We start from the raw sequence: 24147 nt of genomic DNA, 5'->3' as shown, positions 1-24147 counted from the left end.
TTAGAAAAGTGGGCGGGGCCAACAACAGCCAGTCAGATTTTGCCTACTGATTTTCAATAGGGAAATTTAACCTGCTGCCATTCTCACAGTATTAACACCAGGGTCACTAGGGGACTGCAGTTTTAGGTTTTAAAAAGTGGGTGGGGCCACCAACAGCCAATCAGACCAATCAGAATGCTGCCTTTCTCACACTATTTATATCAGGGTTCCCAAACTTTGCACAGTCAGTCACTGGCTGACTACGTATTCAGGGTTAGAAAAAGTGGGCAGAGCCACCAACAGTCAATCCATTTCCACCCATTAAATTTCATTGGTTTATATTTAAACTGATGCCATAATTTAAGTATTAATTCCAGGGTTGTTAAACTTTCCAAAGTTAGTCACTGGGTATTTGCTGTTCAAAGGTAGAAAAAGTGGGTGAAGCCACCAACACCAATCACATTTCACGTATTTACTTTCAATAGAACAATTTTCAAACACCAGTCATAAATTAGTCATTAAGATAATATTTCCTTATTTCAATATAGTTTTTTTGAACCTTTAACAATAAAACCACCTTATACTGATAATTTGGCTTTATGGAATTCAATGTAAATGTTCAATTTCTTATTTGAAAATGTCTTCCTCGGTTCTTAATCAAGAAAAGCACTTTTGTATGACAAACTCTGTAAATATCCTGAATTATGCCATTAAATGAAAGTACAGATATGGCACCCATTACCTGAAAACCCTCTATCCAGAAAGCTTTAAATTATGAGAAGGCCATTTCCTGTAGTCCTATAGTCCGTTTTAAGAATATAATGACATTTTTTGGAAATGATTTTCTTTTATTCTGTTTTAATATAACAGTACTTTGTATTTGATGATAGCAAACCTATTATTCATATTGGTGGAAAACCTATTGGGTTTATTAAATGTTGAAATGCTTTTTGTAGACTGAGGGGTATATTTATCATGCTGTGTAAAAAGTGAAGTAAAATCACTGGTGATGTTGCTCATAGCAGCCAATCAGATGCTTTGCTTTGGTTTTCTTAGTGTTGAAATCATATTGTTGATTGGTTGCCCTGGGCAACATCACCGGTAATTCTTCACTCCATTTTTTACACAGCATGATAAATATATGGAAAGATCCATTACCCAAAAAACCCCAGGTCCCAAGCATCTGGATAATACAGGTATGGGGGCTGTTATCTGAAAAACCTGTTATCCAGAAGGCTCCAAATTACGGGATGGCCACCTCACATAGACTCTATTTTAATTAAATATTTCAGAACCATTATCTCTGTAATAACAAAACAGCACCTTGTAATTAATCCCAACTAATATATATTTAATCCTTATTGAAGGCAAAAGAATCCTTTGTGGTAATTTAAATGATTTTTTTAGTAGACCTAGGGTCAGATTTATTATGCAGTGTAAAAAAACAGCAACAAAATTCGTCACACATCGTCATGCATCGCTGCATAAAAACAGTACAACTGTTTTATGCCTTTAAAGAGACATTTTTTTCCTAGCGAGAGACTGGCAAAAATAACAGGGTCAAATCTGTCATTCAGATGTAAAACACACAATTTTTTACACATTTTTTACAGTTTGGTAAATTTAGTTTTACACAGCATAATAAACAGAGCACTTTAAGTATGAAGATCCAAATTATATAAAGACCCTTTATTCAGAAAACTCCAAGTCCCAAGCATTCTGGATAACAGGTTCCATACCTGTCCCTGTATTCATTTATCTGAATCTGTATGTATTCATAAGCATGGTGTGCAAACTGTATGTAGGAATATAATGTATTTAGCTTTCCTACAAGTAGGGATATATTTGGAATAGAAAGAGTGAAAGAAATTGATTCCCTTTTTGGAGTGTGTCCAATGTCTCATATGGCAGACACCACCAGTGCATACGGAAGGTCCATTGTGTGGATTATTCTTTTGGTCACGCAGCAAGTTTAAGAAAGCTTGTATATTCTCCACCTGGGGCACATAAATCCAAATTTTAGTCTTAGCCAGTCCACAGAGATTTTGGGAGCTGCTTTTTAGTGACAGGTTAACACTGACCCCTGAAGTTTGGTATTAAATTCCAGTCACTGTTGAAATGTTATATTTTTTTAGTTCACAAATCAATGAAGAAATTGAGAAGCAAGATATTTGGTATTTTTTTTATCTAATCAAGTTCAAAATCAATAATTTATAAACACATCTTATAACTCTAATAAACTTCCCTCCCACCCCCCAAAAAAAGTTCACTGTAGTCATTTTTTATAGTCACAAGTACAGGAAGATAAAATACCAGTATGCATTCTAATAATCTACTAACAAAATCCCCAGACTTCACAAAAAATATTGTTCCAGATATCCACAAAAGAAACCTTTCTAATGTAGTGTAAAAAGAGCTCACATACACTATATCTTACACTGAAATTAGGTACTGTAAAAAATATTAGTTAGTTCTAAATGTTTTGTTGGTATTACTGATTAGAAACATGTCCTCACTTTATTTTGAGAAAAGAAAAAACTAGTTACATAAAAACTAACACCAACAGTGGATAAAAGGTATAAACCATTAAAGCAGCTTTTCCTCTTATATAATGGAGGCCATAGTTACAGAAATGAGGGGTGCCATACAATGCAGCTAAGACTGGGCCCCAGCTTAAGAGGAAAACCACTTAAGTCAGCCATGATCCTACCATGGTCTTTTGGCCATTGTTGAGCTACAATTATCAGAATCATTCTGACATTGGCTATCAAAAGGATTCTGAAATTTGCAGTTCAAGAACTTGGAGTCCTGTATATTAAATACCCCTGATATAAATACTGAAAGCATCTAACAATTATTACACAATGTAATTATATATATATATATATAATTTATTCTTTATAAAGGACATCCTCTGGGCCCCTCTGAGTGTGGGGTCAAGGTCAAATGTCTAGTTTGCCCTAACATTAAACCAGTTCTGGTCATGGGCTACATAACTATGCCAGTTAATTTGGGGATGGTTGCAAGTGAACCAGAAGGCAAAGAAATACTTTAATGACTCTCCCCAGTGCAATAGCAGTTATGTTACCATGCCTACAGATAAAGTATATCCTCCTGTGTCAAGTCATCAGGTTAAAGGCTTTGGAGTACAGAGCTTCTAATATTGTTATTATGAAGCTAACTACTGGTGTAAATATGAATAAAAAAAGTTACTTCTGGGCATTGTATTGCCATATTTTTTCATTGCACTTTTTCCGCCAAGTTAATGTAACATCAGTAATAGCACCCAAACAAAAAAATGGTGACAGATGTTTTCTGAGCTAAGGGGCCTCAGTGTCATAAACCTTACTTAAAAGGCAACTCTGCACACTTTGATTTCGAGAGTAAACAAGAGCTGTTGTCATTCTGAAGGATTTACATTAGCATAGCAGTCTGATTAGAATGCCATCCAGTCAGCAGATCAGTTCTGTGGAATGGCAGGCTAATGTTAGCATTAAATTGAACCATGACACCTCCTGCTACTCCGTATATCGTCCTCTGACAATCACATTTTGGCTGGGTTAAGGCAATGTGCAGGCATGGTTTGTTCTTATGATACAGACCTGCAAAAAAAAAATTTAAAACAACAAAAAAACCCCCAAAAACAAACCAACAACTCCTCTTGTATCCCCTTGCCTTGCAATGAGGAGTCATTATGGCACTTTGAGCATTGTGTAAAGTATTCATTGAATTCTGATCTATCCAATCTATCCAAGTTAATCTCTAAAAAATTCAATGGTTACAGGGTTAGCAGTGCAAAAAAGGAAGGAAAAATAATAATAGAGAATTCCAGAAGAGGGTGCCAATGTATCTGTTCTTAAGCAGTTTGAGGCTTTCACTGGTGTCAGGAAATTCGGTTTTACAATAAATGTATCCATCTGGGCACTATGAGAACAATGCTGTTCTTATATCCAGGGAAACAGATCTGTTGCATGGAATTGTTTCTTCCTCTTCAGATAATCCTACGGAATATCTCCATAAAAAAGGCAAGGGGAACAACGGTCTTTAATCTGATACTCAGGTAATTTGCTGGTTCATTTTGACCTAGGAGAAAATAAAGAAACAAAATTATATTTTTAAAATAAAAAAAACAGTATATGTTTGTTATATTATTATACTTCTTAGACCCACTTTACTGTCCATCTTAATGCCAAAGAGCACATGCAAATGTGACAGATTCAGCAGCTTAAATATAAATTAGTGTATCCGACAGCAAAATCATTATTTTAGGGACCCATCATTATAAAGTATTACATGATCTGTTTTGTAAACAGATATTGGATGCTTTATCCTGAAACCTGTTATCTAACAAACCCTGAATTAAGCTTCAAATCCCCTAAAGCCAATTTTAAGGAAATAATTCTAATTTTAAAAACTGATTTCCTTTTTCTATATGTTAAAAAAAATACACTGTATTGGATGCAAACACATTTCTCCTACTGAGAAATAAAAAGCTGTATAATAATACATCTTTGCAAATTTAACATGAAACCCACATTCATTTTTTTATTAAAATAATACCTGTTATAATTTTATTTAAAAATCTGAGCTGTCAATGATATATTTGCTGCCCCACCTCTATGCCCCAGGCATAGTCAATTACTTTCACTTTCCATTCAGTACATCCTAGATGGCACAGCACTCGTCCCCCCTTCCTCCTCAAGACTTATAATTGTGTAGCTTGTTCATAGGCATGGGCATAAGACCCCCATTCTGGCACATGGACAAGATTTTGGTGTGATACAAAATCTTAGTAACAGTGCCTGCCATGGTGCCTGCCTGCTTGCTGTGATTGTTAATTCCAAGACTGAATGAAACAAAATATAAATAATTTATATAGTGTATGTACAGTTTATTTTTGTCAACTAACAAGATAGAAAAGGATTTGGAATTATTTCTTAGGATGAAAGGTCCCCTTTAAAACTTAGGTCCCCCCGTACTCTATGCAGGACGGTCTCATTTACAGTGTTCAGAAGAGTATTTTTCAACTGACTCTTTAAGCAATTTCACGTCATTTGAAACTCCTTGTGTAAAGCTAATAATACATGTAGTAACAAGATACTGTAAATAAGTCATTTGCAACCAGCTAGAGGACTGACCATCAGCAGTGCGCAGTGCCTTTAGCCTGAGCAGTTTCAGTGATTGTGTGACTAACCCATAATTGGCTGACATAAGTACACTAAGGGGCCTATTTATCATACTGTGTAAAACGATTAAGGCTGAAAAGATGCTGTATAAGTGAAATATGGTGAAATTATCAAGGCGTGTGTTTAATTGTACGCAGCCTGAATGCTCTGTTTGATGGTAATTTTTTACACCACTTCAGTCCTTGCGTAAACTGTCAAAGTCAATGGGAAATATTTATGCGCCAATTAAAATACTGGTGTATTTTCCTAAAGCATTTTCGTTCTCTCTTCTTTTTTCTCTTTGCTTTCTCCCATCTTTGTACTTCCTCAAATATTAACATAAAACTGTTCTTCATCCTAAATCTGTATAGTAAATCAGTTTCCATAAACAGACAAAAAGCACCTATTCTCCCTTAATAGTATTCTCTTTATAATAATCACAAAATAGTCAGTGTCCCAGCATCACAGAACCAAAGGTTTGCCTACAGTGTAGATCAAGGAGTGTTGACAAGAACAGATAAAAAAAGGAAATGGTTGGCGTCGGGAAGAATAAATCAGTTTTTTCATCTGGTCTAAATTGTCAGTCATATCAGTAATACATGCATACATATTTCAATATTAATACCTTTATATGCTTCATAACAACCTAATCCCAATCCCCAAGGGCCTTTGTTTCTACCACTATGTTTTTTCGGTGCTATACAAACAAAATAAACAGGTATTGTCCAGGAGCACCAACAAATATAATATATATGGCCTTATAAATAGAAATCAATCTCAAGCAGAATGTTAAAAGATTCTTCAGGGTGCCATTTTTCAGGGATCTTGCAGAAAGTCCTTTTCTTTTTTTGGAAGTAACTACATGAGAAACCCTACATTTAATGTAACTTAATAATGTCTATTTACTGTAATCATTTGCTGTGCTGCTGCACATAAATAATTTTTTGCTTTTACCTCCAGAGATAATAAAGAGTGTGAGTTACCCCTTACACTGTTAACAATCCTAGCTTTGAACTCACAAGATACCTATTTTACAGCTTATTCTCAGTAATACTGAGCATATATTGCCCATGTTTTCTACCATACTGCCCAACTGTCAGGCCATGTCTACCTGGTGGTCAGCTTTAGCCACGGTCAGACTGGGCCACCGCTGGGCCAGACCCGATCCCCACAGGGCACTTCACTGATCCTTCGTTCTCCCTCCCATGACGTTCTGCAGGTAAGTTTAATTTAAACGCGCTTGGGGGAGGTGGCCGGTTGGGTGAGGGGCCCCCGGCAGGGAGGTGTGTGAAGGCCATGGCGGGGCCATTGGGGGTGCAGGGGCCCCTGAGGCAGAAGCCGTGGTAGGCCCTGCACCCCCAGTCCGACCCTTTGCATTTTATCTGTTAAAACAACCTTTGAACTACTGTTGCACCTTGTCAGGAGGCTCATAGGAAATCGGCACATAATGGTTAGAGTCAGGCCATCAACCAAAATGAGCCAAACAATAGCATTTTACCATTTCATGTATGGTCAATGGTCCACTATCCATATAAACAGCATGTAGGCCAGTGATTTGACTTGGAAAACCAGCTAATGTATGGCCATTTTACAGAGCCCATACCACATGCAAACATATATCTCTTAAGGATTCCATACACACACCAATATTATCGTGCAAAACCTCATCTTATACGATATTTGGTGCGTGTATGGTGGATCGACGAGACAACATAAGTGTCAGATATCGGTTGTCGATTTGGTGGGACAAAATATTTTTCTCAGGCACTGTTGAAGGCACAAAATCTGTGTTTAAGGCTGAATCGTCAGGTGGAGGTAGAATCCCTATTGTTTCTACCTCCATATCTGATGATTCAGCTCTGTATGGATGGAATGAAATCGCAATTGTAAGGTGTATGGCCACCTTTAGGCTGGTAGACTAAAAACCAAAGGTTTTAGGGGTTTAATAAACCAATACCTTTATTATACCTGCTATAACAACTACCCATTGGTTCCAGAATTATTAGGGGAGGGGGGTAACAAACAAAGAAACCTAAATGCTCATCAACTGTCATAGGTGGTGGAGCATCCATGCTCGGATTCTTAATGCTAAAGCACTTGAGTACTCCAGTACTCCAGTACTCAAGTGAAGATAACTTCTCTCTGGAAATAGTAAGAACAATTATAAATAATGCATGTTTTCATGAACCTCCTCCTAAGTATGCAGAGGTAAACTATGATTAAGGGGCCCATTCATTAAACCACAATTTTTTTTTTCAGAAAAATTCATGTTTTTCCAATTATTAGAACTTTTTGTAATGACCACGATAATATTGTTAAAATAGTACGACGTTTTCTTGTTTTTCGTTAACTTCAGCGAAAAAGTTGTATTTTTGCAGTTGTATTTTTTACCATTTTAGAATTCATTCAAGCTTTGGTATCGTGACTTTCTTTTGGCCAGGTTAGAGCTGCAGAGTGCCATTGAGTCCCATGGAAGGCTTTCAAAATCATGCATTGAAGTTTAACAGCCAGAAAGGTTTTTGTGCCATTTACGATTGTTCGGATACGAAAATTTCATGACTTTCAGATACAAAATATTTTCATACGACCATGAAAAGAATTATCGCACAATTGTGCTTTTAATTGGCGAAAATTTGTAGTTTAATGAATGGGCCCTTTAATGTCTCTCTATAAAACATGGCTGTCTCTTATCATTGTCTACTGCAAATATTATTTCCTATTCCAATGCTTAAAACTAGTGATGAGTGAATCTGTCCCATTTTGCTTCGCCATAAAAATTGCAAAGCGACAAGAAAATTTGCGAAACGGCGACAAATTTGCAAAATGCATTTGTTGTGCAATTTTTTTGGCAATTTTTTTTGTCCGCATCTACTTTTTGTAGCCGTGGCTATTTTTTTTTGTCGCCCGCACTTTTTGTTGCCCAATTTTGCTGCGACCTCACCCATTTTGCCGCAATTTGATGAGACCACACCCTTTTTTTAAGCGAACGCGTCCAATTTGATGCGCGCCAAAAAAAATCCGTGCAACGAATTTTTCCGCGGCGCATTTTCATGGAAGTTTCGTAAAACAATTCGACAATGGCGAAATACGGAAATACGCTGCAAATCCATGCCTGGTGAAAAAATTGGCTCATCACTACTTAAAACAAACATTATTTGCTGCTATGGGATTTGGGACAATTGAGATCTTTTCATCTACTACTTTGCCCTATTGGATGTGAGTTCTGTAATATGACTAACCCCTGTAGGCACAATATATCTCACCTCATTGTCACTAGTGCTTGGGCAATAGGAATAAATGAAGACACATTTCTTGTAATACTTTATGGATCTCCTGCAGGCCAGCCACACTGATTCCTCAGGTCCTCTCTGATCTGACTCCTATGAGCAAGAAAGTGAAATTAGGAACAAGTAACCCCTTTAACAGGTACTTGCTATACAGTACTGGCCAACCCTAGCAAAAAATTCTGGCAACTGTAGAAAAATAGAAGAAAAGAGATCAGGTCAGTAAAACTAAACATGCAGATACACAGTTGCTCTGATATATTTAATACAATAGTTAGTCACATTGGTAGAGTACGTGTACCCCTTAGGGCTGATAAACAATTAATTTAGATGCACATTGGTGACTGCCCTGGTTTCTTAGCAGATATGAAATATGTATCTAAATTAAAATGCTGAATAGCCAGGCATCAGTTTACCGACTTGTTTCTTTAAGCAGACTGTGCCCTGCAGATCACTTACCAACGCATTATAATTAAATTAATGGGAAATAAAATGAAGTTCAATGTTCCCAAGAAGTACCATACATTTCAGTTCCAGAAATGACCCACTTTGAATGACTATAATTAAACTACAACAAAGCTCCATTTGTCAGCACATTAGTCTAAGGACTACTCTCTTGGCTACTACAGTTATGAGGACCTTTTTTACCCTTTATAATATATCTTGCTCTCTGTCTTCTTTATCTGTTTTGCTGTTTCATTTAGTGATTAGCGAATCTGTCCCGTTTCGGTAAAAAATTTGCAAAATGCATTGAAGTCAATAGGAGTAGTTTTTTTGTAGTTACTGTGCGACTTTTTTGACATGCTCAACTTTTTTCTCACTCCAATTGTATTTTTCTCAATCCAAATACATTGAAGTCAGCTGAAGAGTGTTTTTATTTACTCCAAATGCATTTAGGTCAATGGGCATTTTTTTCTTACTCCACATGAATTGAATGGGTATTTTTGTTTTTTTTTTATTGTATTTGTTTTGGAAAATTTTTCTACAGTTTCACGTAAAAAATTTTGCAATGGTGAAATGCAGAATTTCGATGCAAATTGATGCCTGACGAAAAAGATTAGTTTTCCACCTTTATCTTTTTTTTACCTCTTTTATATTCATATTTTTTTTTAATTTTGTCCCTCCTTTTAGAATATTAGAAGGTACAGAATAGTATCAGTACCATATAGAGGCACAAGGCTGTGGGCTAAGGACACAAACAAATCTTTAGAGGGGCCTGGTGCACAGCAACTCCTACCCAGCCCTTTGCTCATCCATTCCCCTACCATGTCCCCTGCTCCTCGCCCACAGGTAGTAGATTGGCGGGGGAGTCTTTACAACTATAGAGCAAGCAGGTCTGCTAACTCTATAGCACCAGGGAGATAAAACTCCCAGGATTGCTATGTGTGCCAGATCTGTTATAACTATAGAGGAGACAAACCCCATGGTTGCAGGGTGGCTTTTTTTTAATCATTGGGGAAAAATTGCTTGGAAATGTGCCCCTGACAACTCCAAGATCACCAGTGGGGAGGTAGTAAACTAACATTTAGGGGCACATTTACTTAAATCCATTTTTTTCTTAAAAAAACACAATATGGTATAAATTCAGAGTAACCACGATAATTTCTGATGTTCTAAAATGTCTCGACTATGCTTTTATCGTTCATATGAAAATATCGCAATTGCGAAAGTCACAAGATTTTTGTGCCGAAAAGTTCACGCCACAAAAACCTTTCTGGGTTTGAAGCCTTCCATGTCTGGCTTTGGGAGCGTTCCATAGGACTCAATGGCACTTGACAGATCAAACCTGGTGAAAAGGTAGTCCCGAGGAAAGTGTTACCAAAGAGAATTCCGAAATGTTCGTATTCTTTGCGCAAAGTACGATTTTTTTTGTGGAAATTAAACGGAAACCACAAAAAACTTGTGGAATTTTAATGAACTTTTCACATAAATTATAGAACATTTTGGAATGTATGCGCAAAATTTCGTTAAAATTCCACAAGTTTTCGGCACAAAAATTTTGTGACTTTCATAACGCAATTTTGATATTTTTGTACAAAAGATAAAAGCATTGCTGAGACATTTTAGAACTTCAGAAATTATTGTGGTTACTTTGAAATTTTATTATATCGCGTTTCGAGGGCAGAAAACACATTTTAGTAAATGTGCCCCTGAGTGCTCATTCAGCAAAAATGTCCTCCCCTGTTCTGGCTGCAGCCTGCACCTTGCATTGTAATTTTTTACAAAATGCAAGGTGCAGACTGCAGCCAGAACAGGGGAGGACAGACTGCAGTGTCAATGGGTGCAGGCCAGTCTTGTCTGAGGGACTTGCAAGTTAGGGGGGACATGAGGCATGCACCCTAACACAGACAGCCACAGGTCTTTCCTCTCTGAAATGGAACACAAAGACCTGCATCAAAGCTACTTCAAAAGAAGGACGCATTGAGCCCATGTTTTGCACTTTGCTCACTGCCTTTATTTGAAATGACCACTATGGTTTTGTAAAATAGGAATGTGAAAATTTATAGGAGGGGCTCATAAAATTAAAGCAGAGCACCAGAAATGGTAGGCTTAAAATACACTGCTCAACCACATACCACATATACAGTATATTAAGATCATAAACATTATATAGTGCGTGCGCACACGGGGGGGGGGGGGTAGGGTTGGTTCCGCGTTCGCCATGGCCATGGAACAGCTTTTTGGTTCTCAAAAGCCCCAAATAATGTCATATGTTGTCATGCAAAATCTCATTATATACAAAGGAATGGAAGAATTAGGGCACAGACACAAAGCTACTTAGTAGCAGCTACTTGTCACAGCTACTAAACATCAGAAAATACCCTGCCAAAGACAATACCGAGAATAGCCTCTGCTAAAACACACATAGAGACATTATCAGTAAATGAACAGCATTGTCTGTTTTTGTAGCTGCTACTAGTAGCTCTGTGTGTGTCTTCACCCCAAGAGGGGCTTGGATGAGTTCTTGCTGCAGTCTGCAGTGATTTAAAGATCTACATTTAACTGAAATGTATATATATATATATATTTTTATAGAGAGTATAATTGAGGGTATCAATAGGTCTGTATATACCTGTATATTCATTTGGGGGTTTTAACCTTGAAAGCAAGTAAGTTGCAGGTAAAACTCAGTCCCTTTATTAAATATATATTTAAGCAGTAGAATTCTTAATGAATCAGATAAAAGTAAGTGTAGGACTGGCCAGATGGGGATGGCTTTGATGTAGTTGGCCAGCTTAAAGTATATTGCAATATATGGACAAACAATCCCTGTATTGCTTAAAAAAAGGGGCCATATTTGGTAGCTTAATACACAGAATGTCTTAATGTCCTATATATATATATATTGGTAATGGGTGAGTGCAGAGGATCTTTTGTTGTTGTCTCTAAGTATTGTGTGGTCACAGCCTCATTGTACCCCCCAATGATTTAAAATTGAGTGGTTGAGCACAACTTCCCCTAGATACTAGATGGTTTGAGAAAAGGACATGATTCCCAAAACGTCACTCTTTTGCTATCATCAGGGAATACAAGACAGCGTGCAAACTAGCATTTAAATTGCGCATTTTGGCGCCAAGGGGTCATGTTGCTAGGTAACCGTAATAAACACAACAAGTAGCGTGACAGGTAAAAGTGAGAGAGGAGAGAAATAAGGTAAAAACATAAAAAAGGGTAAAAAACGGAATAAAGTAAAACGTGTTTCAAGCATATGTGTGGTCTCATTATTATGCCCTGTCGGCATCCCTTACCCATACCGCTGTATGCGAAGCTACTCGTTCCACGCTACTTAGCCCAAATGGAAAGAGACCCGTAGGTACAGGGATTCACCCTATTGGAGGACGTCAGGCTACGTCCAGCTTGTTACCAAGTGGCAGTGTTGTGGAAACGTCGCATCTTGCCCGCGGCCGCAACACCTCATACCGGACGGAGCACCTCACTCCCCTTAAGTTATAAGCGATGGCAGCACTCTGTTCCTAGACCCATGGGGGTACAACCGCTTGGTAGTAGCCAAGCAGGTAGATCCAGCCCAATGTCCCTATATCTTAGAGGCCATATTAGTTTGGGGAAAAGTCTACCATACAGAGGGTCTGCCAAAGGTATAAAATGCGACATCAGTATTGTCTAAGGGCCTTCCATTTGTACCCAGTACTTTCCTTGACACTTTTGACACCCTGGTTGATATTTATAGGTTCCAGAGGAAATTAAAACTCCATGATAGCCGGCCCCGGTTTAGGGCCAAAAGTAATTTCGAACCTCCCAATACCCCAGCAGCTGTGCGTACGTTTGGCAAGTCCTCAGTCTTGAGGCTAAATGTATAGCCAAAAAGACTAGGTCTTACCCCAACCTCTCCATAACAGAACGCCAAGCAATTAAGTCCCTAAAAGGTGACAGTAGCCTGGTCATCAGACCTGCGGACAAGGGGGGCTCTATCGTGCTACTCGACTATACCTACTAAAGGGATGAACTACTGGGACAACTTAGGGACACTAATACATACAGACCCTGGGGATCCCACCTATAAATTTAAAAAAGAACTGGATTCCCTCCTATTCACAGCTCTTAATATGGGCTGGCTGGATGAGGACACGGTACAGTATGTCTACGGGGTACCCACGCATACCCATTATTTATACCTTACCAAAAATCCACAAGTCTCTGTCGGCACCTCCAGGTAGACCCATTATCTCTGCTGTGGGTTCACTGTACCAACCAATCTCCACCTATATTGATTCATATCTACAACCCATTGTGAAATCTATGCAATCCTATACACGTGACTCCACACACATCATACAGAGACTCAGGGACCTGGGTGATATCCCCAATGGCAGCCTTCTGGTTACTATGCATGTCAAAAGTTTGTACACGGTTATACCTCATGATCAGGGAATCTGGGCGACCCGTAGGGCACTGACTACCAATAAAACAGAGACTTCATCTCTACACCTTTCTGATACATCATCACTTGCCCATGAGGACTATACTATGTGGGCAAGAGAATCACCACCCTACGCGAACGCATTGGGAACCACTGTTCAGCTATCAGTAAAGCACTTAAGGAGGGCAAAGTTGACCAACCGGTTGCAAGACACTTTCTTATAATGAAGCACCCTTTACCTACGTTTGAATGTATGGCCATCGACTACCAACCCCCCCTCTCAAGAGGGGACAACAGAGACCAGGCCCTTCTTCGAAGGGAATCCAGGTGGATACATAAGTTGGACTGTGTGAACCCTAGGGGACCAAAATGTTACGTTGGCTGTTCATGCTATTTTAAATACACGTTTTAACTTTTTTCACAAGAAATCCCGGTGTTGCTGGTCTTTTTTTGTACTATTGGAACTCTTCACAGAGCACCCGATATGTAGCGGTGTGCCATCCTTTGTAAATGTATATATATGTACAGTATATATATTTAATGTTCATTGGATTCATTTGGAGGGGTTGAACTTGATGGACTGCTGTCTTTTTTTTTTTTTTATCCCAAATTAACTATGCAACAAAACCACATTCTCAGCCTCAATAGGTACACTGTGTAATGCTAGAAGAGTAGTATTTTTAGGTTATTCATAAATTTGGTAACATGCCAGCTAAAGTTATAAAGTAAGCAGTTAAAAAGTCTCTATGCCAGGTAGTTAAAGGAGAATGCAAGTCAAAATGTAAAAAGCATACTGCCCAATAGTCCTCCTATTGTTTAGTAAAAACGCCACACTTTTGGCTCACCTAATCACATATTTACTCAGTCACACTTACTTCACATTTTCTAGAACAGGCAGCCATCTCTAAAAAGGTATTCTCCCTTCTTTTCCCTCCTTGCTTCATACTGCACATGTGTTTCATTCCCTCCCCCCCTCCCCTCTGCCAGATCCGCTTCTGATTGGCTGGTGGGCATGTGTAGCTCAGAACAGGAGACAGGATCAAGTTACACACATGCTCAGAGAATAGGAAGGCTGCCGCTGGCAGCCTACAGGAAGGGAAGAGAGATTTCAGTGATGTCACTCTAGTCTTCACACTGCTGTAGGCTGCCAGCACCATATCTCAGAGAAGCAAGCAGGGATCTGGGAATTTAGATATGCAGTAAGTACTTAAAAAGAATGCCTTTAGACTTACTTTTAATTTATATTAAGCTTTCGTTGTCCTTTAAGGGCATAATTAGTGTATACATTTACTAAGTGTATTTTTATGCCTTGTAAACTAAGCTTTTTGGATAATGTGTATATGCAACATTAATTGTCTGCATAACTAATTACACTTCAGCTGAAATGCTGTATGCTTGGTACACTTAGGGCATGATTTACTAATCCACAAATCCGAATCCCGAATGGGAAAAAATCAGATCGGAAACTAACATGTTGCAACTTTTTCGTATTTTTGCGATTTTTTCATCACCGTCGCAACTTTTTCGTGAATTGTCGCGACTTTTTAGTAGCCATTACGACTTGCGCGAATTGTCGCAACTTTTTCGTAGCCGTTACGACTTGTGCGAATTGTCGCGACTTTTTCGTATTGAGCGCTTGTAAACGGCGGGCAAACCTTTCCGACTTGATTTTTTTTGGCACTCTGCAGCTCCAACCTGGCCCAAGGAAAGCCTCCCATAGGGCTCAATGGCACTCTGCAGCTCCAACCTGGCCCAAGGAAAGTCTCCCATAGGGCTCAATGGCACTCTGCAGCTCCAACCTGGCCCAAGGAAAGTCACCATACTGAAGCTTGAATGAATCCGAAACTTTCGTACTCTGCGCGATAGTACGATTTTTTCGCGGCGGCAATGAAAAAGTCGCGACAATTTGCGCAAGTCATAACGGCTACGAAAAAGTCGCGACAACTTATGAAAAAATCGCAACCGCGACGAAAAAAACGCAAAATACTGATCATTACGAAAAAACCGCATTCGGACGCTTTCAAACCGCTCGTGTATTAGTAAATCGGTCCCTTAATGTATATTCTTCATTCATAAAGGAAAATGTATTGTTGGGCATATTGGCGGTTTACATTCTATATACTATAGTTCTGAGGCAATGCTTTAGCTCTGTTGTGAGAGAGCAATTATCTTGTAGCAGTGCATATTTCTCTTACAGTGCCATGTATATAATACATTTTTATTTTCTTCTTGTGCTTTCTGTTTTTATTTTAATCTGTGTTTCATTAAGACTATTAGAGCCTTTGCTTAAACTGGCACGATGTGTAGGTCTGCTTATTTGACAAGTTTGCTAAATAAGCAAAGCATTGCATAATATGGTCACCATATGGTGGGACAAACTGAGCTGACTTAAATGCCTGGGCCCAATATTAACAATAGGATTGCATGGGAGCCAGAGTAGACTATCAAGAAAGAATTTGATTTATGACCCAATACGATCCTTGGCCAAAAATTTTTTTTTAAGTTTACTGATTAATACCTTAGAGAAGAACTAAACCCTTAAAATTTTATTTATATCGATGAGCGAATTTTTTCACCAGGCATGGATGCGCAGGGAACTTCTGCATTTCACCTTTGGCGAATTGTTATGCAAAACTTCCGTGAAAAGTCGCCATGTGTAAAAAAAAGTTGCGTGTCAAATTGAGATCGGTCACGTCAAAAAAAAGGGCACGGTCGCATAAAAATGGGCGCGGTTGCGTCAAACAAGCAAGGGCGACAAAAAAAAGACACGGGCGACAAAAAAAAGACACGGGCGACCAAAAAAGACGCCAGCGACAAAAAAAGACGCAGGCCACAAAAAAAAATCGTGTGACAAATGCGTTTCGCATTTTTCGCCGTTTCGCAAATTTTCTTGACTTTTTGCGAATTTTATGGCAAAGCAAAACGGGACAGATTCTCTCATTACTATTTATTTACTAAACTTACTGCACCAGCCTTGAGGTTCAGCATATCTATAGCAGTAATGATCCAGGTCTTCACACTTGTCACAGGATCTCCCCATCTTGGATTTTGTAAGACGTAACATTCAGATTCTCAGTGGGTTTTGAGCAGCTGAGCTTAGGGGTTGTTGCAAATTATCAGTATATACAGTATATTGTAAGTGGGCCCCTAAGCTCAGTAACTGACAGCAGCACAGAGCATGTGCAGTGAATCAGTAGAAAAGAAGATGTGGAGCTACTGGGAGCATTTTGGCACAGATGTTCCCTGCTAAAGGACTGTGGTTGTCTTGGGCTGGTCTAGAAACCCAAAAACAACATTTCTGCTCTGCTTCCTTAGTTAAACTTTACTTCTCCTTTAACAAGCTGTTATCAGATAATGAACATGGGACAATTAATTGCCAGCATAGTCAAGAGAGTCTCAGCCATTATATGCTTGTATATGACTTAATGGCAGCACATTCAGTTACTACCCATGATATTTTGAATATTCTCTACATTCTCTTCTATATAAAAAGGCCACACCTAGAGGTGCAACTTGTATATGAAAAAAAAAAAATTAAAATAATTAAAAAAACCTGTAAGGAAAAAAAAGTGAATGATCCTTAAGGAGAAGATTTACTGCACTCCAGAAAGAAGCTACACAGCAATATACAAGCTACATTTTTATTAATTTGGGGCAGGGTTCTGCATTTAGTAAGTTTTGCTAAAGAGCAATTTCAATGAATTAAATATACTTTAATTAAATACATTGATGTAGATATCTAATGGCAGTTACAAATTACTGAGCTGTGTTCTGGTTTTTATTCTATCAGGCTTAGTCAAGAAGCTATTATAAAATCATATTAAAGTCTATTTAAAATCAAATCATTTTTCATATAGTCATTACACACAATAGCTAGAAAAGTAAAATCTGTCTTAGTATCTATGTATAGTTAGAGTGTTGCTGGAAGGTTAGCTTATAGGGGGAAAAAAGGAATACAGTTAATTGGTAATTTCTGATATAATTTAGGTAATAGTTGTTTAATAGCTGACCTGCTTTTCTCAGTACAACTAAAAAATGAATTACTCACATATACATCGGCTGCAGCTGTAAGTGAGATGTCTTCTGGGGACCCTGATAACCGTATGAGTCAAATCCACCTATGAAATCAACTGTAAGAAAGGAAAAATGTCTTCATTATCAGTATGACCTTAGAAATGCTTAAGCTATCTATCAGGTAGAAACTTCCGGGCAGATCTGACAGGCTGCTAATAATCTGTAAGAGTAACTAATTGCCTGAATGTACAAAAGAAAAGATTCATGTTATAAACAGAGATGTGATTATAACAGAAGTCATATAAAAAAGATAAATCATTTAAAATATTTTTAATTGGTGGGATGTGTCATTATCTATCTTCTGAGAGTCTGTGATGGCTATATAATGCACTGTTCAGTGTACAATAACAAAAGCAGGATGAGAAATATTACAGCCATAGAAGCCATTAAGCACTTCATCAATTCAATTCCCCTTAAAACTGTACAATTTTAATAAATTTGCCTATACTTATTAAAGTAAAAATACTCTGAAGAACAGTACATGATAAGTAGTGTTTGTAGAAAATTAGCCAATGACAGTGGTACTCTCCAAAGGTTTTTACTACCTTGAAAAATAATATTATTTTTATTTTTTAAATTTTATGAATTTATGCATATAAAAGTCAGTAACAATTTCAGTGTCGGACTGAGATGCCAGGGACCCACCAGAAAACCCTGGACAATGGGCCCACTCTCATAACTTTAATTCCTCCTCTCCTCCTTCAAACTCTTTATTATCCTAGTCTCTTTTCTGTACGTACTATACTCTAATCTTCCATCTATTCAAGCTTCTGTTCCCATACAGAAATAGGGAATGACCATGAAATAGGCTAAATAGATAGAAGCAAGAGGGACACTGACCCCTGGGCCCACCGGGAGTTTTCCTGGTATCCTGGTGGGCCAGTCCAACACTGAACAATTTTAAGCATAAATTATAATAAGGAAGATGCAATTTTTTTGCAGCTTATGCAGAATATCCAAGGCTATTGTGATACTAATATCTACAGTTAGTACTAGTGGTTGTATATATAGTGTATGTATGTGAGTGTATAGATTGGTAGGTGTGGGTTAAGTGTGCTGGGTTTACTTGGATGGGTTGAACTTGATGGACACTGGTCTTTTTTCAACCCTATGTAACTATGTAACTATATAATGGAGTTGCGGTATTAAATTCACTGGATGCAGGTTGGTCCTTTAAGAACAACAGCTTTTTGTGACTTTTTTAAGCAGTACGTTTATGTCAGTGACACACTTAATTCTAAAAGGTTGTTTTAAATGTCATACATTGCAATGCTCTTAGACTGTAGAGAGAGAAAGTAAAAGGAACCCACTTCATATCCAGCAAAGCAAAGATGAGCAGTGCAAGATTCTGTGTCAAATTTAACTATAGGTATATACAGTACACTGGTAAGTCTATACATAATATATTTTTCTTAAAAAGTTGGATATTGTACATTCAATACAAAGATACCCCGCCAACTTTTAAAAGAGTAAATTAAGGAAACAATAAGTACATTTTATAGTTGGGCAACTTTAGGCAATATTCTCCATAAACTATTGTATCTGTAAAATATAACATATACAGTAGCTGTCCCATATAATCAGGATGGATTTAACTGAAGCAACAAGGTACAGTATTGGCAGGTACTATGCCACAGCAGCTTGTAAGACTTTCCAGCCAAATATGACCAAGGTAGAAGCAAGCACATGCAACTTACAGAACTTGATAATGGTGTTGGGCGAGGCCCATGTGGCTGCTCTGCAGGTTTGTTCAGGTGTAGCTGAGTTATGAAGGGACCAGGAAGTGCTCTGCGCCCTTGTGGAGTGAGCTGTTACCTGGAATGGTTTTTGCTTGTGGTTGAGTTCATAGGCATGATTGATTGTCTTTTTCAGCCACCTAGTGATAGTCCTTTTAGTAATTGCTAAGTCTTTGTGGGTAGGTGATATGAGTGAGTGAGATGAGTGAGGAGTCTGACTTTCTAATACCAGAAGACTTCTTAAAGGACATGTAAACCCCACACACAAAAATGTAATCAGTGAACAGCCTCTTTGAAATCTTTCAATACCTGCCACACTGGTTGCCCAACATCATCTCATTCACTTAGATTTCCTTCTCCTCCTGTAACCCACTCGGCCCCCTCCCTCTGGAATTTGCTTTGGCTGTTGGCTTGTGGGCATGCTCAGTTGTTCTAAGCTCAGATTACTAAACACGCCCTCCAGTCTAGCAGCCAGTAAAGAGATGGCATTACTGGTTCCCATAGAAACTCAGCTCTAGCTGTCTGCTTCAGTTTTTTTCTCCTGAGCTCAGCTTTACCATTACTGTGCTCAAACAAAGCAGAACTTTTATCAAAGACAGTTCTGTCTGTGTGAGCCTGTATTCTTGATGAAATGTATGCTGAATAAGGGTCTGTGTGTGTGTATGCTGTTTGCAGATTTAAAAGTGATTATGTATAAGAGTAAAAATGGCTACCATGCCCAACTGATATACACTGGAGGCAAATATTTTTACATTTAAAAGCCTCTGAATTTCTGCAATCACAAGGGTGATGACTTCTGATTGTTGTAGAGAGAGAACTTCTTCGTCCAGAGCTCTTTCTTTGTCTGGAGGCACCACTGAGGGAATGAATCATCTTGGAGGTAGTGGAGAAGAGGATTTTATAGCTATTGCAGATAATCTGTAAAATCCTGTTGTCTGTGTGTCTCCCAAGAGGAGGGGAACTGGGAGAAATGGCCTCCAACCTCGACACCTGGGCTTTGCTGGGGGTAGTCATTCAGAGTTTTCTTTTGAAGCAGCTAGCTTCCTTGGTTGCCTGTTGGATTGCTGCCATTGGCCTATTATGTTGCGTTTCTTGATCCAAGTTGGTGCTGCGATAGGTAGAGGAACTAAAGGTAATTTTGAACAATAATTTCTAGATTTTGTTGTGGGTTTCAAAACCGGTCCAAATAAGGACTCCCCTGAATATTTTAAGAGCAATAACTTATTCTTTAATGCTGTGTCCTCTTACCATTAGTGTGACCACAGTGCTTGTCTGGCTACCACAGAATTGGCTGTGGACCTTGGAGCTAGGCAGATGATTTAAACACAGAATGCCTTAGGAATGATAGAGTAGAATTTAGATTTATCCACATCAGTCGTAAGTTCTTGAACTAAAGATGGCTGAGGGGCAATTTTGTTAGCCCATTGTTTAGCTGTGCAAGCTAACGTTGTTGCCGCTGTTGCTGGTCTTAAGATTGCCGTTACTCCAATTTTCTATCCATGGGGTCTTTGCATGCTGTTTCCTCTGTTGGGAAGGTGGTTTGTTGAAAAGTCTGGCTATAGCTGAATACACCTTGGATGGTTTTTCCCAGGCTTTACATTGTTCCTTAGGGATGGGGTAACTATTGTAAAGTTGGTTAGAGCAAAACAGTGGTCCAGCTGCAGCCATTTCTTGTCAATAATTTGGGTGATGTGTGTTAAAAATAGGGAAAAAATGTGTTTTTTTCTGATGCACACCTAGTACCTTGTTAGCTTTTAAAACCGTGACAGACTCATCTTTGATTGATTCTCTAGCATTTCTTTGAAGAGCTTTTTGGAGACCTTGGGCTTGGGAAACATTACCTGCTCTGTATCATAATCACTACTAGGATCAGAATCTTGTTGGTTAAAGACATGCTCAAGTAAAATTGTGTCCAGGGAAGGCCCTTCCTCTGGGTCACATAAGTCTGATAAGGTCTCCTGTGCCTTACGTTTCTTGGTTGGTGAGCTGGGGGCTGAAATGTGTTTTTTAGCCATTCCAAGAAGTCTCCTGGCTGTTGCCATGTTGTTGGTGGATTAGCCAATACCAGGGGAGTGGTGGGTACATAAGGTGACGATACCTCATGGTGACTGGATTCCTTAGATACAGGGTCTATTTCTCCAGTTGTCCCTGTCTGAGGGGATAACATAATTACATAGTTACATAGGGTTGAAAAAAGTTCAACCCATCCAAGTAAACCCAGCACACACAACCTATACTTACCAATCTATACACTCACATACATAAACTATATATACAACCAATAATACTAACTGTAGATATTAGTATCACAATAGCCTCGGATATTCTTCTTGTTCAAGAACTTATCCAGGCTCCTATTAAAGGCATTAACAGAATCTGCCATCACAGCATCACTAGGAAGGGCATTCCACAACCTCACTGCCCTCACTGTGAAAAACCACCTACGCTGCTTCAAATGGAAGCTCCGTTCCTCTAATCTAAAGGGGTGACCTCTGGTGCGTTGATCGTTTTTATGGGAAAAAAGAACACCCCCTCTCTGCCTATAATCCCATCTAATGTACTTGTACAGAGTAATCATGTCCCCTCGCAAGCGCCTCTTTTCCAGAGAAAACAACCCCAACCTCGACAGTCTAACCTCATAGCTTAAATCTTCTATCCCCTTTACCAGTTTGGTTGCTGTCTCTGCACTCTCTCCAGCTCATTAATATCCTTCTTAAGGACTGGAGCCGAAAACTGCTCTGCATACTCAAGGTGATGTGTGTGGAATGGTATCTGCTGGCGTAAGTGCGCCTGCATAAAAAATAATGTGCCCACACCAAAAATTCATGACCGTATCAAAAACAACATACCTGCTGCAAAGAGGCACTCTTGTAAAAATGCCGCAAAACTCAAGGGGAGCTGTTCAATGCTTAAATCATGCCCTTTTGTGTTGTAGGTTGTAGGCACAAATGTTCAAAATATGTCAGGTCTTGTTTTAGCAACCTTGGGCACAGGGAGGCAAAATAATGCCACAACTGATAGTATGTGTAATTTTCAAATCCTGAAACTGGTACAGTCTTATTAGGTCCACCTTATCCAAGTATCTGTGCTCATATTCTATGTCGCTTCCTACTTTACATAAATCTTAGGCATTTGCTTTAAAAATGTTTAAGTGCTGCCTGGTATTGGCAGAGTTTCAAAGAAATACTATTATCTTGGCAACAGGTTCGTTTTTATTGCTGCTACTCTGCTAAACCATGAATGGTTGTATTTTTGCCAAGTGCCGAGTTTTGTTGTTAGGTGTCTCCATAGCGGAGTGAAATTAAATTTATATAGGGATTCATATCTAGTCCTTAAGTGAATGCCTAGGTATTTCAAGCTATACTTGTAGTATAGACTGTAGTATATAGGTATATAGGCTGTAGTATATACAGTAGGTATATACTGTAGGCTGTAGTAATTTCAATTGTGGGGCTGAGATGTGCCGTGGAAGAGCTTCTGTCTGAGTATTATTAACTTTATACTCTGAGAGTTGCAGCAGAATGATGAGGCAGTCAACTTAGTAACAGTTTAAAAATCTAGTGTGGGCAAAAGAAAAAGGAAGGCTGCTCCAGGGTTTGTGCATCCCAACCGATAGTGTGAAAAAGGTGTGAGTGTGAACTCTGGACTGGCAGTTATAGATGGGGGTGATCCCTCTAACAGCCAGGAAACCAGTTTCTCTAGTAGTGGTGGGGAGGAGAGCAGAGCTAGGCCTAAACAGATGGTGGTTATAGGGGATTGAATTATTAGGAAAGATGATAGGGTAATCTGTCGCACCTACATCTTGCTATCTTCGTGGTGCCAGGGTTCCACATGTGGCTGATCGGGTTAACAAATTATTGGGTGGGGCTGGGCATGACCCAACTGTCTTGGTACATATTGGTACTAATGACAAAATTAATGGTAGGTGGAGGACCTTAAAGAATTCAGGGATCTAGGCTCTAAGATTAAGGGATGGTCTTCCAATGTCATTTTTTCTGAAGTTTTCCCTATGCCATGTGCAAGTTTAGGTAGACTGTGAGAGCTTAGGGAGCTATATGTGTGGCTAAAGTCTTGGTGTAGGAAAGAAGGGTTTGGGTTCCTAGAGCACGGGACTGCCTTTTCCTTGGGGTACAGTTTATATAGTCATGATGGATTGCACCCAATGCAATAGGGTTCGCTGTGCTAGGGGAAATAATGGCTAAGAGGCTGGAGGAGTGTTTAAACTAGGCAAGGGTGGGGGGTGAGCTAGAGTATTATAGGGAAGTTAGTGTTGATCTGGCAGTGGGATTAGTAAGGGGTCATGGGGGAGGAGTGAGGGTGCATGCAGTTTACCAGCTAAGGAGATTCCTCCATTACAGCCTAATAGTAACCTTAGATCTGACTCTCCGTTACTTAATGTCAGAGGGAAAAGTAGTAACCTCCGCTGCATGCTTGCATGCTGGCTAATGCACGGATCTTGTCAGGGAAATTAGGAGAGCTAGATGGGATGAAACCTGCAACTGGGCTGTAAATTGAAATAGTTACACCCTTTTTAGGAAAGACAGAGGGATTGAAAAGGGTGGAGGGGGTTTGTCTTTATGTAAAGCAAGATTCTAAAGAAATTACTAGAGACAGCGATGGGGATGGTGTGGAATCCCTTTGGGCAGAGAATTCAGTAGGGATACAGGTTACATAGAAAATTATCATTAGCGTATGCTATAACCACCCCATATAAGTGAGGAGGATGAGGCCCAGTTACCATTACAAATGTAGGAGGCTTCACAACTAGGTCAAGTTATTATCATGGGGAACTTTAACTATCCAGACATTGACTGGAGTAATGGGGTGGCCAAGTCAGAAAAAAGCTAGTAGTTTTGTAAATATGTTAAATGACAACTTTTTATTTCAGGCAGTTCAAGAACCTGGTGATAAATAATATTACCAAACTCATACAGTAAGTAACATAAGTATTTGAACACCCTGCAATTTTGCAAGTTCTCCCACTTAGAAATCATGGAGGGGTCTGAAATTCACATTGTAGGTGCATTCCC

The 24147-nt window shown here is 38.9% G+C and overlaps 1 protein-coding gene across 2 annotated transcripts in view; it reads right to left on the bottom strand.

Moving 5' to 3' along the window:
- Positions 1–2147: 2147 nt before the first annotated feature.
- Positions 2148–24147, bottom strand: part of nkain2 (Sodium/potassium transporting ATPase interacting 2) — a 468016-nt gene continuing 446016 nt past the window's right edge. Inside the window, exons 6-8 of one of the 2 annotated variants that reach the window (XR_004222782.1) lie at positions 17356–17437; positions 8408–8524; positions 2148–4062 (exon numbers count right to left, since the gene is read on the bottom strand). Coding sequence is in view for 1 of the 2 variants with exons in the window: in XM_031902662.1 (XP_031758522.1) it covers positions 4053–4062; positions 17356–17437 (92 nt within the window). In the remaining variant the exon portion in view is untranslated. The remainder of the gene's footprint in view (positions 4063–8407; positions 8525–17355; positions 17438–24147) is intronic. The other variant, XM_031902662.1, reaches the window with a different exon arrangement.

This window comes from Xenopus tropicalis, chromosome 5 (assembly GCF_000004195.4).
Source record: "Xenopus tropicalis strain Nigerian chromosome 5, UCB_Xtro_10.0, whole genome shotgun sequence".
Taxonomy (NCBI): Eukaryota; Metazoa; Chordata; class Amphibia; order Anura; family Pipidae; genus Xenopus; species Xenopus tropicalis.
Note: the sequence above shows the minus strand (reverse complement) of the source record. Positions and strands in the feature narration are given on the sequence as shown.